This window comes from Manduca sexta, chromosome 3 (genome assembly GCF_014839805.1).
Source record: "Manduca sexta isolate Smith_Timp_Sample1 chromosome 3, JHU_Msex_v1.0, whole genome shotgun sequence".
NCBI lineage: Eukaryota > Metazoa > Arthropoda > Insecta > Lepidoptera > Sphingidae > Manduca > Manduca sexta.
In genome coordinates, this window is record NC_051117.1 from 1,267,118 (window position 1) to 1,284,384 (window position 17,267).

General features: G+C 40.1%; 1 protein-coding gene across 5 annotated transcripts in view; it reads left to right on the forward strand.

Moving 5' to 3' along the window:
- The window catches only part of LOC115456009 (plasma membrane calcium-transporting ATPase 2), a 151,527-nt gene extending 135,624 nt beyond the window's left edge, over nucleotides 1-15,903 (forward strand). For 2 of the 5 annotated variants that reach the window (XM_037438715.1, XM_037438716.1), the window contains 4 exons: nucleotides 355-506; nucleotides 925-1,051; nucleotides 11,803-11,871; nucleotides 13,721-13,936. In XM_037438715.1, coding sequence (XP_037294612.1) covers nucleotides 355-506; nucleotides 925-1,051; nucleotides 11,803-11,871; nucleotides 13,721-13,936 — 564 coding nt within the window. Of the gene's footprint in view, nucleotides 1-354; nucleotides 507-924; nucleotides 1,052-6,083; nucleotides 8,481-11,802; nucleotides 11,872-13,720 lie in introns of those variants that run through there. The other 3 variants (XM_030184846.2, XM_030184854.2, XM_030184851.2) reach the window with 3 other exon arrangements.
- The last annotated feature ends 1,364 nt before the right edge of the window (nucleotides 15,904-17,267 follow it).

Here is a 17,267-nt window from a genome sequence, read left to right on the forward strand (position 1 = left end):
ATATTTTGGTCATACGCGTGATTGCAAAACAAAAACATCAGTATAAAGCTAACCAATCCTGATACGTAGCCTATAAATAGAAAGTAACAATAAAGACTGCAGTCAAACTTATAACAGCTAAATGATGATAATAAACTCGAACTAATACTCTCTGTCTCTCTGTGAACTGCTTCGGAATTGTGGAATTTGTGTCCGATATGGCGAAAGCCTTACCCCCTATAAAATCATGGTTGACCTTCTACATACCCCTTCGGGGATAAATACGTAATGTGTTTGTAATACTCTCTGTATCCCAAGTAAATGATACCAGCTCTAAAAGAAGAAGACTAATATTCCGTTAACGTCACATTTCAGGTGGTTATAATTCAGTTTGGCGGCATGGCGTTCAGCACGGCAGGCCTGTCGATAGACCAGTGGCTGTGGTGCCTGTTCTTCGGCGCCGGCACGCTGGTGTGGGGACAGCTCGTCACCACCGTGCCAACCAGGAAGATACCCAAGACGCTCACGTTAGTATACCAACTGTTACCGTTGTAAGTGAACCGGCATGATTATGTCGACTGGCGAGGGATAAACATCTCTCGTGAACATTCTAATTTGGACCCCACTGCACTTATCGTTAGGTTCAATCTCGAATAAAAATATCAGTAAGGCGGTTAGATTCAGTCGGTCAATTAACACGTCACATACTTTTAGTCTGTAACAGATTTTATCTAATAACGAATTACATCACATGTTCACGCACTTTACTCAATACATGTGACATTAAATTTATGTGCACTTAATACCAGAGGTTGGGTAGGTCAACAATTTACACAGTGATGTCTCCAAATTTCTTATTATCGATAAGTAATATCGATAAACCGACGCAATCTCAACCGAAATGGTAATCCAATCCGTATTAACCGCACCACCACACAACTCCAGTTGGGGCCGCGGTCAGCCGGACCCCGAGACGATCCAGCCCGGGCCCGACTACGACGCGGACCTCGACAAGAAGCCGCGCGCCGGACAGATCCTATGGATCAGGGGCCTCACTCGGCTTCAGACGCAGGTATGGACACCGCCGTGTGCGAGGGAGGGCACTGGGACGCGAGGGATGTGGACGGATAAATTGATCGTTCGGCACTAGGTTTCAAAAATGAGAATCGATTTTGATTACAGATTTTAGCATTGTTTGAGTCTCGTCACAGTTTTGATGTATGTAATTGTCATTATCGATATTAATAATAAATTTGTAGTGCGAATATCGATTTATTTTAGTCTCTTGATCGATTTTAATCTACATAGTGAAAGTTGGTTCTAATTATCAATAGAACTGATCTGTTTAATCTTTTGATTGTATTAGTTATTATATTATTTTAGGAGTCTACTGTACCTTGGATTGTATCCAATAAGTTATTAATTAGTCAGTTTTAATAAACATCATCAGATGGTCTGTACAGTATTAAAGAATAAAGACTGATTTTATTTTTTAAATAAACTTCATATTCATTCATAATAAGTAATAGTATTCTAGAAAATGATCTCGATACTTTAATAGTAAGAAACAATCTCCTCAGCCAATCTTGATTCAATTTATCCGTCCATTTTGTAAAGGCCTAATTCAACTAGAAAATTTATATTTTTTTAATTGAATTAGATCTTTGGCATTCTGTGTGATTTCAAAAAATAATATAATCTACAAAATCGGTACGAAATCACGCAGAAAAACTGCTATAAAACGTGGGTTAATGTTGGGGTTTTTTCGTGCGTCGTTTCGCAACGTAGGGCTTTCAAAATATCGACATTATGTGGGACACATATAAACTCATATCCGAGTGTTTACCACTCAGGTGTGTGTTTTTGAAACACTATAAATATATGATAAATTATTGTTTTAGTTTTAATAATTTATCGATACTTTTTTTGTAGTAAATTTTCGATAAAATAAAAAATATATTTATAGTGTTTCAGCGGGTTTAAAGACGGCCTTATAAAAAACTCTAAGACTGATATCTAAGTATGAAATGTTACGCTAAATCTTGCCATAATTAATTTTTTCATCACATATTTTTTAAAAGGCCGTCACAACATGGGTGTCATCATGAAATAAATCGACGTAGAGACTGAGAAATATCATGATGTTATACCATGATAATAATATAAGTAAACATAATTTGTTACCGTTAAAGTCTACCAATGACTTGCTACAGTAACAAAATAAACAAAACAAATAAAAAAGAAATAATAAAAAGAGTGGCAATATAGGTTCGTGCTTCATGACAGAGGGATAAGTTTTGAGTTTACAGCTAATGATAATAATAAAAAATACAGCAAAGTCAAGAGGTCAACACAGCGGATACCTTGGGCATCCTAACGCTAAGTTAAAGATTTATACTTTACTATTTTTGCATACAAAACGATAAATACCACAGTTTTTAATAATACTATGCATCCATAGTTACATATCGTCATAGAACAATAGATACGCTGATTCATTTTGTGACACATTTTGATTTGATTCAAACGTATGCCGAATTACGTATGTTGAAATAATAATAACAAATATTTTTTAATTAATATATATTATATATCGACACATAATTTTTCCTCGATGATAAATTTTCAAATCTATTCAAAAATTTAACTTATACTGAGAAAATATTATTTTTAATGTTTTTTTTTGTTTTCGTTTTTGTATTTTCCGATTTTTAAGTTTTTTTTATTTTCGTTTCATTTATTTTTTCTTATTTTCCGTATTTTCTCCTATACTTCTGTTCTTATTCGAACGATTATTTTTATACCTACACAGAGAAACACTTTACAAAGTTTTAGAAAGTAGTTACGCTATATTATTTTTGGCCCATGATTAACGTAGATTTAATTTTGTTCGGTCACTAATTTTGATTAAATATAAAACATTAATCTCTTCTCATTTAAACACGAAACACGAAATTGGCAACCGAACAACGCTATACTTACTAGATCTTAAAATTTCCATTTATTTTCATTTACTCTACTAGTACCTGGTTTCATGACAATTGTTTCTTCAGAACTACAGTTTCTATGTTTATTTAATCTGTACGAGTATTCTCTGTCTTGTTCACACACTATGTTCCGTCTCGCTCTGTCGATGTCATGAGACCGGGACGGTCCCGATAGCGACACCAGTACGATCCGCGAGTAACGCCTGCATGATAAGCATCGAATACAGTATGACGCTTCCCCGTTCATATACGTTTTACTTTTGAACTGTTTTATTTAATACGAGTTGACTGTACCGCCCCCTGTTACCACTACCCTATTAGCATGCTCTATGTAGGCTGTGACAATGTTACTTATCCCTCATTATACCCTCAAACAGTTACTATGACTATCCGAATAGATTGTTTTTTTTCTTACCACTGAACATGATACACCGCGGTATGAATATGACTGTCTCTGTCTCTGTCTGTCTTTTTTTTAACTCTTAGTCATACTGACTGTTTGATTTTTTTCTCACTACTTTTTTTTATTTTTTGTCTGTTTTTTATTTTTAATTTTTGATTTTTAATTTTACAATAAATAGTATTTTTTTTTTCGCTTGTGAATCGCCATCCCGATACATCCTCGCTACTCATCCAAGCAACCCAACGCTACGCCGTCTGTCAGAACCCGATGTAGCCAGGGCCGCACGGCGTACTAACACGCGTTACCGATGTCAGTAATCAGCAGTAACGTCTCATTCACTCTTTAATATTATTTCGTTGATTGTTGTTTATTTCATTTATACCGGATTGTGTTCAGTTACTGCTGTTGAAACGTTCATTTATTTGAGTGTGGAGTGGATCTTTCTTGAAAAAAAAAATGTTAGTAGTCATACACGTACAGAGCATGCCGTGTGCTCGGAAACTAACCGTTAACCGTCGAATCCGTTTTCCTTTGCCGTTGTGTTGTCAATGTTTTTTTTTTTGTTTTTTGTTGTTTTTATTTTTTGTGTTTTTTTTTTGTGAATGTTTGTCCCCTTAGCTGTGTGTGTTATGTCGGGGTGTGTTGTCAGTCAGGTGGGTACAGCGTCAAACTGAAGCGTCGAGGGCCATCATAAGTAGTTGCATTTGCCTTGGAACAGTTGCCTTATAATTGTGTTATTTTGCGTACGTCTTGTTAGGCTTGTTGTAGATGTCCTTATTATTGTAATGATGTATATAGTCGACGCTATGTAGGAGATGCAGCGACCATAGGTGAGTACACGTAGAAAAAAATTAAAATCCAATTGTTGTTCCCGAACGAATAACCAAACAGTGATTATGTTTAGCTTTCTAACAATTTTTGTATTTAATTGTGCAAATATCTTACATCCATACATCTTTACAAAGATTTTTCAAAGAAAAAAATATAAAAAAAGATATTTACCCAATTACTTACATGAAAAATAACGTTTCAATTTAGTTTGTTCCACCTTGGCTCCCGGATGTGTTTTAACAAAAAAAAAAAAGAGTTTAACACGGCATGTTTAGATGTTCTAGTTTAAGTAACTGTAATAACGATAAAAAAAACCGTGATAAATAGCGTGCCACCACCATAGTTTATGGAGTTTATAAATACACGTGAGATAAATAGTGCCAGACTGGTATATTAGTTTTCACTGCGTTGATATCGTTGGTTCATTAGTGCATCCTCGTTCCTTCCCTATAGGTGACACGCCCCTGCGTTGTTTATAGTGTAGTCGATACAGTCGTCAGGTTAGCTGAGGCCTCGTTTCCGATCCTACAACATGTTTTTTTTTTTTCGTTTTTTATTTTTTTTGTTTTTTTTTCTATCCTGATTTGGTCTTCCGGAGTCATATTCTTATCACACAGGCTCAAACGGTCACACACACTCACCCAGTACACACAAATAACACGATGTTTTTGATTTTTTCGTTTAAGTTTTCTGTTTATTCTATAAACATAAGGGTCTGTACTTCCATGCTGGCCCGCTTGCGGCTAGGCAGATATGGAACGCCCCTGAAGACTGTAAATGTGTATACGTTTATGGTTGATACGCGTTTGATGTCATCAGTTCTAACAGCGCTTAATCATACGTCAGAATAAAAATAAAGTTTTTTCTTACTCTAAAAAAATATTTTTAGCCATAAAAAGAGATATGCAATACTCAGTCAGATTAAAGAATACCTTTGATTTATGTAGTATTTTATGTGCTTTAAAAGCCTTGTATTGACGATGAATAAAATAGTATTTTTAAAAAATGTTTAAAACATACATTACCTTACGGTAGTACAATTTGCAATGGTTCAGCACATGAAGTTGTTTTGTCGTGCGAGTGCGACAGAATTGGTGACATGAGTCGTGTATCGGGGAGTTCGGTATGTGTGTGGCGCGTGTGTAAAGCTAGGGCTGCGTGGGCACGTAGGACGGCGCGGAGTGGGGCGCCGAGCCGCGCGTGGTTGAGCGATGTTGTTGGCAGCCGCGGCCCGTGCTCGAGACCGAGGTGTAGTGGCGGCCGCGGAGCCGCAGCCGGCGCCACCGCACGGTACCACACCACACACCTAGACCCCTAGCTCTCCCTAGCTGTCCTAGCTGTCCTAGCCGTCTAGCTGCACACCTCACACCTGCCGATCGACGATACTCCGCACGCGCCGCTTCCTCTCGTACCTCAGACGTACCGCGGCCGCCCGAGGCGTATCGTCGGTCCACATAGAGCATCATTAGTTCTGTTTCTCGTCTGTCATGCATCCTCCCGCGTCCGTTGTGGCCGTAGTTCTCGCCCCGTTCCTCCCCGAGCGACATTGTTCCGTTCCATTGTGTGTGCGTGTGTGTGTCTGGCACGGTGTCGTTCGCCCGTTCGCCCGTTGAGTCCAGCACCTGTCCGTGGGCCGCGCCCGCGTCTGTTGAGTTTGTGTCCGTTAGCGCGTTAGCACCCAGCACCGGAGTCGCCGGGCCGCGGGCCGGGTAGTGCATGCCGCCGACCTCTGAATACAGACAACGCGTCGCAAGTAAGAACATCCACACCACACTCGTGTGAGCCCAGGCGGCGCGTCGGTATGGCGTCGGTATCGCGTGCGTCGAGTAGCGCGGTGTGTCGGGACGCGGTGGCGGGCCCGCACTGGAGTGTTGTTGTTGCAGCTGCGCGTGGTGCGTGCGTTCAAGTCGACGCTGGAGGACCTGGAGGAGCGGCTGTCGGCTCACTCGGCGGCGGGGCTGCGCTCTCGTCTGCGCGCTCCGCCTCAGGACATCGCGTACATCGACGCGGACGACGTGCCGTCGGCCACGCCGGCCACCCGCACTGAGACCACCATATTCTAGCCGCCGCCCGCCACCGCCCGCCGCACCGCCGCGTCACCCCGCGTCACACTGCGTCACCCCGCGTCACATCGCGTCACCCCGCGCGAACGTACTTAACGTAACCTCCGCGTGATCTCGCCGCGGCTCAGTCCTCGATTCTGTCTCGAACGCGTTTGCGCTTTAACGATTCGTCGAGTCTTAATGTTAGACGTTAAGATATTTTATTAAGTGTTGAAAATTTTATTAGAGCTAGTATAGTGGATAGCAATAAAGCTGTTAGATGAGTTTAGAGGCCCGACGTTAGACCTCCCGAACCGATTTGTGCCTGCAGCGGTCGCGCGGGCGCTCGCCGGCGCCTCGCCGATACAACCCTGTTACTCTGTTGATGTTGCGATACACATATGTTTGGATACTTTATAGCTGACGACAGACGTACGTCACACGTAGGACGTTATGTTGTTATCTCTCGGCACCTGCGACGGTACCGCGAACAACACTGCTATTTTAGAGAGAAACGTATTTGTACATACGAGTGTTAGAGAGATGTCTTTAACGTTTATGTATATCGGAGCAGTGATATTTTGTATAGTTAGCTATACGGAGCACGACGTGAATACACGGCCTCCAAAACTTCATTACTATTAACTTTTTAACTCTTAGACTTGAGATTTTACTAAAAGTAAACTTTATTAAATGAATTTCAAACTTAGCTTTTTGTGTAATAGTTTTATCGATCGTATCGATACAATGAGGGTACTTAGTCGGCAGCTTGTGTTATCTTTCATAGTAAATTTTGGGACCACTTTAAACCCTTCGCCGACTCATGCAGGGACATTAGAACTACGTTCGCAGTTACTGAATTTTAACTAAATTTTTATCTATAAAACATTACTATTCTATCTTTAACTAATCTAACGTATATGCCTAAAGTTTAGTATGGACGAGACACTACGCTTTACTAAAACATCAAAATAAGAGCTCTAACGAAAAAAAAATACAAAAAAGTGTATTGTCTAACACAATTATGATGAATAACATTGTTTTGCGAATGTTACGAAAACTATTTACATTGAAATAAATTTTAAAGCAAATTTGTTTAGCATTTTCTTTCGCCACTCGTGTGTGTTATGGTGGGGGCCGCCGATTTTTAGCATAATCGCTCTATTTCAGATGTTGACGGTAAGTTTAGGTCTGACGCGCATAGGGAGTTAATTTGTAAGTATGTTAGAGGCCGGATACAGTATGTAGGTACACGATACGAGTTATGTGACTAGAGCATGACCAGAGTGGTGTCTGCACGTAGCCTAATCTTCGGTACATACTCCGAGGCGGCTTGAATCTTGTCCATTGCGAATGAGATCCGGTCAACCAACCGCCTCCGACGCGGAGCTATTTATGTAAAAGCATGCGTGTTCGCTTCACAATCGTACAGGATTCAGTTAGCCACGATAATTATCACGATCACCTCATATTGCAAGGTGGGATCACGAGCGGCCATTTTGTGAACACGCGTCGATAACAAAATGGCGGCATCGCTTAGATTGTAAGTAATGAGTATATATTGAAGGAAATGTATATTTTTGGTACAAAACGTTGTTTCTTTTTGTTGTTTTTTTTTTTTTATTATGATATTTTTTTTGTTCAATTTTGCTTCGCATTTACAGTGTGACCAAGCTTATGTTACAGTGTTATGCATGTATTACAGATGTATGTGAGTATGCACAATTTGTATTTTTTCCTTTTTTTATAATTTTAAAATAGATTGATGTTTGTTATAGAGTTTCTGATAATATGCACTTACATTGATGTGTTATCGGAGGCTCGCGTAAGGGTTTTACGAATTTTTGTGTTCAATTTTTTTTTTGTCAGTATAGCGCAATAAAGCCATCATAGTAACTTACATATCCAAACTTTAACACTGCATAGTATATAAGCTAATAAAATAAACAAATAAATTCATTAAATACACATAAAATTATCTCCAATAATTACACCAAAATTAGGTAAGGTATATACTAAAATTACTCCAAAAACGGCTTCATTTTTTTTTATAAACTTAATTTCGTTTTACTCGGTTGTGTATGTACTTATTTTGATAAGTTGATTTCGTAATTTTATAATTTATTTTTGATTTCTTATGTAAAGGTAACATTGTTAAAATACATACTTAACCGGCACTATAAAGTAACATTCTAATATTAAAGGTTTCATTTTAATAAAAGTATTTATTTGACGAACTTTGTTGATATTTTATTTTGTACCTCCAAAAAAATTAATAACACTGTGTTCGCAAATGATAAATGGCAATACGCTTCGCGAAGTAGCTCACATACCGGATTTTTTTCTTCGTAGAAGTAGTTCCGACACGGTACATGATTCGTATTTTTTATTTATTTTTTTAATATAGTACGTGCTATTTGGATGCCCTCGTCCCCCGACCCAGCTAGTGTGAATGCCCCTATCCCGACAACTAGGCACTTGATTACAACGAAACTGCTTTACTTAGAGTTCACGTAGCGTCTAGACTAGTGTGCGCTACGACTGACAAAGCAGTTTTGTTCAACCGATGTGGCGCGTAGTATAGTTGCGTCACTACCCGACCCGGGTGATTGACACGTCCGTCATGTTATTTTCCAGCAAAAGGCGGACATATTGGCCGGCCGCAGAATATTTGTCAATAATTATTTGGCGGAGCACAGAAGGATCAGCGTGCAATCCGGCGGGAGCTCGCTGCCAGCGCTCAGTCCCGTATCGCTACAGAGCGATGATTAAACACATTGCCCCAATAATTACGAACGCCAATGCGTTAAAATAATAATACCCGCGGAATAATGCAAAAATGCGAAAAATATTTTACGTGACAAGGACGTTAGAAACGTGCGCGTGCGCACCCGTACGCGCCGTGCACTTCGCGCGATATAACATGCGATAATATTATAAATACTGCCATGACATTTGTTCAACGTGTATTCTAAAAAAATAACCGCCGTTTATTGCTAAACTTTTCAAAAATATAATTTTATAATCCCGTTAAAATATGTGAATGCATTTTGGTAGTTTGAAAATGTTTTAAAATTTTAGATCTAAGTATATAAAATATTAGAGTCGCAAATATATAAATAGAAAATATGGTGCACCATTATAGACGTAGTTTGTTAGCCATCTCCAAGTATGTTGGGAGATATATAAAACATTTTTGGAATAATTTAATTTTTAACAATATAATATTCGTGAAATTTTCTGTAAATAACATACTTTCGTGAAAAAAAAAACTTTTCATCTCTTGATGTGATAAAATGTTATTTGTTATATAAACATATATGAAGACGTATTAGTGCCATTTTTAAATAAAAAAATTCGTATATAAATATATAATATTATATTAATGATAAATAATTCACAATTTGTGCTACTCAAGTGCTTTTAAAAATGAGGTGATATTTAAATTTGCTTGTTGTTATTTTTGTTAGCAGAATGCTATATTTAGATTTGTGTCGGAGATGTCTTGACAAGTTTAGAGTTAGTGTATGTTATAGAGGTTCGGTATGTGATGATGTGCGCGTAGTATGTCGAGTTGGTCGTATTTTGTGTATTATCACAACCACTGGACACACGAATGTCGTACTGTTCATTTATATTTTCAATGTTTTGATAAGAACAGTAGTGCGTTTATTTACAGGTGCATGAAATAGACAAATCTTTATTATTGTTTTTATTGGTGATGGTTTTTAGAACTGTTATAGATATTAACATCTTACACTCACACTGTCCACTCACGTTCGGTCTTCCATTTTGTTTTTCTTTTTTTTTACGTCAGGCGAAGGATCTCAAGCAAATTTAACTATCCTAACCAACGATCCATAGGTACAAGTAAAGTTAAACCCTAATGCACACGGTGTAGTGTTTACTATTGCCTGCTACATGTTTAATTAGATAACTAATGTATACATAATATAAAATCCTTCTCTCGGTGTACACCAAAAGTTAGCTATGTAAAAATAAAGTTTTTTCAAAAATACGCTTTCAGTAGGTAACTCACGCCGTATAGAATAAATCACAAAATAATAAAACAATAGAGGAGCATGAATAACAACGTGGAACGGTTGCTATCTGTTCGAATCGCTTCTTGTTTCTAAAGTTTAGTAATAAAGTATCTATACTCCAAAGTTTTATTCATTCCACCCACTGTGCTACGTTTGGAGAGCTGCGTCATAAGGTAAATGGCCGTCACGTCAGTGATGTTGATGTGTCGATGTTGGTCCAATGTTTGTTGTTGGCGGCCAACGCGGGCCGGTGTATGTCGTACGGTGTAGTCGATGTTAGCCGCTTGGCGCTTACACGCTCGTCTCTCTGTCTAGATGTAGTCATAGCCGATAGCCACGATTAGCATGGACTAGCCATCGTCGGTGCATATGTGTTTTAACACCATGTATATTGTCACTTTTCGACATGATTGTGCGATTGTTTAATCAAGATTGTATAATTTTTTATGTATATTTAATATTTCTATGTGTATCTGTGTTCATAAAAATTAAATATAAAAAAAAAATATTTGTAAATATATTATGTAAAAAATAATGTAACGCGAATGATATTTTGCGATATCTGGGCAGCAATTTTATGACAAAATACATGGCGGATAGATGTTTAGCCATATATGCACTGACACTTGTATATATAGACTGTATTATAGATATTACGCTTAGCTTGAATATAGGCTAATTAATATAAGTTAATTCACAAAGGCTCAATATACAAGGGGACCTTAAACGCGTTTGCATCTCACAATGTACCACAATATTGCTTCTGTATATACCTGTAGCTTAGATAAATATCGATATCTGGTATGTGAGCAACGACGTCGATAAAAATGTGTGTGCGCTTCACTAGTTATAGTACGCATGTTAACACACACACTAGTGCCGTGACACACACATACACACACAACACAACACACAAAACGGTTAAATCGATAAATGTTCGATGTACGATCGATGTTATATTATTTTAAATTTTATGTTTTTATATTTAAAACAAGTAACGGAGCCCTGGATGGAATAATATATAGAAATTAAGTGCACACTCCATTAATGTGCTTCTTAAGGTGTACCCGATTGGACCAACCCTGCGTGTATCTTTTTTATTTTCGAAAATAGTGTATATTTTTTATGTTTATTTTATCTTCTTTCCTACAATCTGTTCATCGCTTCGCGAGGCGCACCGGCTTCGTATAGTCCCCCGATACTTCTTTCCTTATATATCTGTGATAATATTTTTCCACTGCAATGGCGAACTGTATTCTAAAAACGAAAATTCACTTATAATTTCACATAATTTAATATTCACTGACAATTGTCATCATTAAAAAATAAAGTCACGAGTTAAAACATAATTTTAATTTGAAACAAAATTGGCAACGAAAAAGAGAGCAAAAACCAAAGTTATTAGAATACAGTTTGGTATCCGGCACCGCATATATGCGCCGCCTTGTGCCGTGGCTCTCTACTTCATGTTCTCGTTTTTATTTTCTTTTCCATGAAAACCCAATTGCACACGGAAGGTGATAGGTGGCGAGTTACAAGAACGGTTGATACCCGTGCCCTACAGCAAGACTTCCACCGACCAAGCTGTAAGATTCCATGTTCACGGGACAGAATGCTGTTCTCTCACGTCTTGTTTCAGTTTTATTTTATGTTTACGTTTTTATCTATATTTATGTTAACATTATTTTTATATGTTTATACTGTACTCTGTCTATCTATAACATATTTCTCCGCTCTCTATTCCCACTTGCTCTTGTATGGTCGTGTTGCGCTGGCCTTTTAATTTCATTTCAATTTTGTGTATACAATTATATTAGAATATGCTTTGTCATCCTCAATTTATAGTGTAATCAAAAGAAAATAAAAACTTAAAATCTGCAACAATAACCAACAAACATCAAGAATATAAATGACATATGTCACTGCCATATAACGCTGAGGGATATGTCGTTTATTGAGGATGAAAATTAAAATTCGTTGTGATATTAATCGGTCAGTGTAACTTGCATGCCCTGTACTGTCACTGCACGCAATACGCATGCGCTGTTTACCCATATGTTCTACCCCCCATTGGGACCACGTTCGGGTTTCGGGATAAGACATTATGTGACGTCTCTGTCAAGGGCCAAACGGGTTTGGTTGTAACATATAAACTTTTGTGTGTCAATCGACTTCAAATAAATAATTTATTAACATATGGCATGCGATGATACTTTATCTATCGCGAATTAAAAGCTAGTGATTTAGAATCTTTGAAGTCGATTCCCATTAAGAATGTAAATAACGTCCTAAAAGAATGTTCGTTTCTATGTGTCAATGTCAATGTCACGCTTATAAATGTTTATGTGTCATGTCCACAATATAAATAAACGTGTGTCAAAAATAGGTTAACAGATATTCATTCGGGCGACCTAACCTCTGGTATTCCATATGACTTGCGTCATCAGATTATAAGCTCACGAATTGGCAACGATATAGCTTACTAATATAATTTCGCATCATACAGTGGCATTGTAGATGTTTTATTTGTTTGCCTCACATTGTGCACCTAAAGTTAAAGACGCTACTAACGGAGACCACTTGAATCCGACATGCCAGGGATTCGTCATAAAAGCTTATATAAACTATCATCTGTTAATTAGCATCCATCTTTTGAATATAAATAGCTTTTAGTATACAAAATTTTTGTTAACATAAGAGGTTGCTTGAGGGATCGCGGAAGGAGGCAGGGTCAGCTTGCTTACACATCGGACGTAGGACACTGTCGGGGAGGTCGGTGTTGCTTCGTATGTGCTGTATACGGTACAGAGATAGAGCTTACGCGTAGCTCACATAGTAAGGTGAATATCCAAATGCAGTCACAGTTGCATGCGCCACGGAGACGCGACCGCCGCGGCACGCGGACGCGACGGCCACCTGTCTGTATTCAGAGCGGCGCGGGCCCGCCCCGGCGCCCCTGCATGCCACGCCGTGACACCCCGCGCCACCCCGCGAATCCCCCGTCACTCCAACTTTATTGTTCCCATGATCTGTGACTGGAATTTTGAATTACCTAACGCTTTCTTGCCTCTTTTTTATGGCTCGGTGTGCTTATATTTATGTTCATTGACTTGTATATTACTAACCCCGGCGGCGGCCCCGGCTCGCCCCGGCCGCGCCCCGGCCGTGCCCCGGGGCGCCCGCGCGGCGAGTCGCGGGGCCCGCGCCGGACACGACGGCGTCCGCACTCCTCCGACGACTCGCATGATCAGCGTTAACTTCACGAATGTATGCATATAGTGAGAGAGGAGATGAGGGCGCAATCGATTCGTTCGTCGCGCTCTCATCGCCCCGCGCGTAGTGTAGTGCGTCGGGTAGGCAAGGTGAGTACCGCGAGCGCGGAGGCGTGCGGCGGCGTGCGCGTGCGGTGAGTAACGCGCGCGTGCGTGGGCGCAGATCCGCGTGGTGAACGCGTTCCGGCAGGGGCTGGACTCGCGCGGCTCGCTGGCGGACGCGGCGCTGGCGGAGGCGCTGCGCAAGCAGACGGCGCTGTCCAAGCGGTTCTCGCACTCGTCGAGCGTCGAGTACGACGCGGCGCGCGACACGCTGGCGCCGCACGACATCGACGTGGAGCGCCTGTCGAGCCACAGCCACACCGAGACGGCGGTGTAACACGCCCCGCCGCCGCCCACACCGTGCCCCCTCGTGCAATAACTTAGCGATATATCAGTATTATGTAGCGCGCGCCGTCGCGCACGGACCTTACGCGAACCGTTACGCTGCCATCGCTCTTATTGTATTGTAATGCTGAAACGATTGTGTATAAAATCATATTTTTAAAGTAACGAGGATGATCAAGTTTCGTATTTGATTTTGAACGTGTATGGTTGAGTACGCGCGTACGTGAGCATAAGTTATATTGTTAACTAGTGTGTTTAATTATTCGATTGTTTTGAAAATATTTTATTATTATACGCGCGCGTCGCGTCGCGCGCGTCTGTTGAACAAATAAAAAAAAATATTGTCTAATTATTAATTTTAGATTTAAGCGCAAGGGTGAGCGAATGGACGTGTGTTTTTGAAAAATAAAAAGTTTTCGCATACCATCGTGTCATCTCTCACACGGAATGAAATGTTTTATATTGCTTTTGTCAAAGACATGTTGCGTGCGAGCGCGCGGGGGGCGGCGTCGGGCCGTGTCGGTGCCGGCGCGGAGTCGGCGCGGTGTCGTGTCGGTGACGGAGCGGCGCCGTGCCGTGCCAGTGGCGACGGACCGCGCCTCCCCGCCACCCGCCGCCCCGCCGCGCGCCACACTCTATATACTTCAACTAAATTATTGAACTATTAGTTAAGGTGTTTGTTATAAAATTTCAGTAACTCTTTTGTTTTTACGACCTTTTTCCCCTAAATCTAAGTATGTACATTTAAGTCATATCTCGAAGCGTAGACGCATCAGCCGAGGCGTTTGTACACGAGAGCCGCGCGTCAGGGCGTCTCGGGTACACACCCAAGTAGTCCACTTTGAACATCTTCAAAATGTTTAAAAATAGAAATAAACATTAAAATTGTATAGCTGAAGGTATTTATTTGTAATGCTAGTCTCTTATGAAACAAAATACTAATTATTCAATTATTATAATGTACTTATTGATTATTGATAAATACTTCAAGTTTATTAAACAAAATATAGTCTACGGTGTAACGAATTGATTTCGGAATTTTTTCTCTATGAGCAATAGCGAGGCGCGCGCGCAGCGGCCCCTGACGCGCGCCCGTGCGCCCGTGCGCCGGCGCACACGCGCGCCACACGCGCCACACACGCGCCACACGCGCGCCACACGCGCCGCCCGCGAGTCTCCGCTGCGCGCGCGCCGCACAGGCATAGGCGACGTAGGATCGCAGCAGTGGCATTTTCAACTTATAACGTAAGACATGTACTTAATCGACTTAGTGACGAGTTGAAACGAGAGTCGCACGAGAGCGGCCGACCGCTCGCCGCCCACTTGTTTTTAGTGATAAAATAAAAAATATAATGAAATCAAAACGATCTAGCGAATCGGCAATGTTCAATTTTGTATAGAACGTTTCATAGTAGCGGTATTTGAGAGTTGTTACGTTTTATTTGTGAGGTACGCAGGCGCCGCGCCGTCGCTCCGGGCCGAGCGACACACATGTCACCTTACATGACACTCATGACGCCATCTGTCGGACGAGTGGCGCGACTACTATTAAAAACTATTAAACAATCTTGTAAGTAATTAAGTATTAGCTTCGAATCAATAAAGCCTTTTTAAAAAAATTAGTTAAAAAATGAAACTATTGAAACTTCACAATGTTTAAAATAATATTAGTTATGATTTCAGTAAATAGTGGTCATGGTATCGTTTTGTGTATTATATTATGATATATATGCTAATGTTTCGTTGATATTCGTTACCACGAGTTTCCCGATGAAAGACATAAGTAATTAGGAGTCTATGGATGCTGTAAGTAGCGGCGCCCGGCGTCGAGCCGCGCGCCCCATACCTAACAATCAATTGTTTTGACACGACAGTCTGCCACTAACCATTTTAGCTGATAAGTCCCATTGTTGTATTTTTCGTCTCACAATAAATGAAAATCTATTTTATTGTTTTTAACACTGCAGTTTTATTTTAATACCTGACGATCTAACCATCGACACTAAAACAAAAGTACAGCAAAAGGAGAAGCTTAGTGTATCAGATTCGCTTAGAACCTCGATGACTACCTCGGTGCCGTAGTTGTAATTGCACACGGTAAAAGTACGACTACCGCGCTGAGGTCCTGGGTTAGAATCCCGGGTAGGACCAAAATAATTGTGACTTTGTTTTTCCATCTTAAAAGTTACCCAGTCGTAGCTCGGAGTCACGAAGTTGGCGGTGTGATACCCCCGTGCCTAGGAAAGTACGTAAAGCCGTTGTTAGTGTGCGTATTCCCTCTCCGGTCAAGTCAGATTGCCGTCTCATCAGACTATGAGAGTGCTGGAATAGAGATGGCACCTGTGTATTGCGCACACACTCGTGCACTATAATATCTCGTGCATACCTGGCTGATTTACGTTAAAAGGCGCCGCTGTGCCCGAAATTCTACTTACGAGATTCTTAAATTAAAAAACAAATTACACTACTATAAGGTTACTTAAAAGCGGCGATAGCCTAGTTGGTTGTGGAATGGACTGAGGACTGCCGAATGTCCGCAGGTTCGAATCCCAATGGCGCATACCTCTGACTTTTCTAAAGTGATGGGTGTATTCTTTGTGTTTTATCGCTTGCTATAACGGTGAAATAATCATCCTGAGAAAACCTGCATACCAAAGAAGTTCTCTATAGGAATTTCGAGGTTGTGTGAAGTCTACCAATCCGCGCCAGTCCAGCGCGGTGGACTAAGGCCTAATCCCTCTCCGTAGTAGTCCTAGGCCGGTGCCCAACAGTGGGACAGTATATAATACAAGGCTGTATTATTCTTTATTATATAAGGTTAGTTAATTGTAGAAGTTACTGTAATTTTTTATGGTTACGGGAGAAGATAGAAATGAATGGAGAAAATAATAAAATGGAACACATAAATATGCAGTCAAATATAAAAGTAGCTGCTGCAACAGCTGAACAAACAAAATTTCAAATGTATAAACGTTAGGTTTAATAAAATTATTTATTTTTATATCACTAAAATAACTTAATTCCTTTGTACCTTATTTTAGCAAAGAAACAAAGTTTGTTGCATAAGGTAGAAAACATAATGGCTATATGAAATTTAGATCTGTTCAGCAACTTTTGTGGCTGTGTGTGTACGTACATAATAATAACCGTCCCTAAACATCGACAATACTTCCTAGCCATTGAGCATGACTTTGGCTTTTGCACTAGGAGTTCTAAATCTCTTCAATATTTATACAATATTCCTTTACTACAAACATGGTTCTATCCTTGAATTTGAATACAGATTTTGGACGTGGAAATGAAACTTCGGACTAGGCTACGTT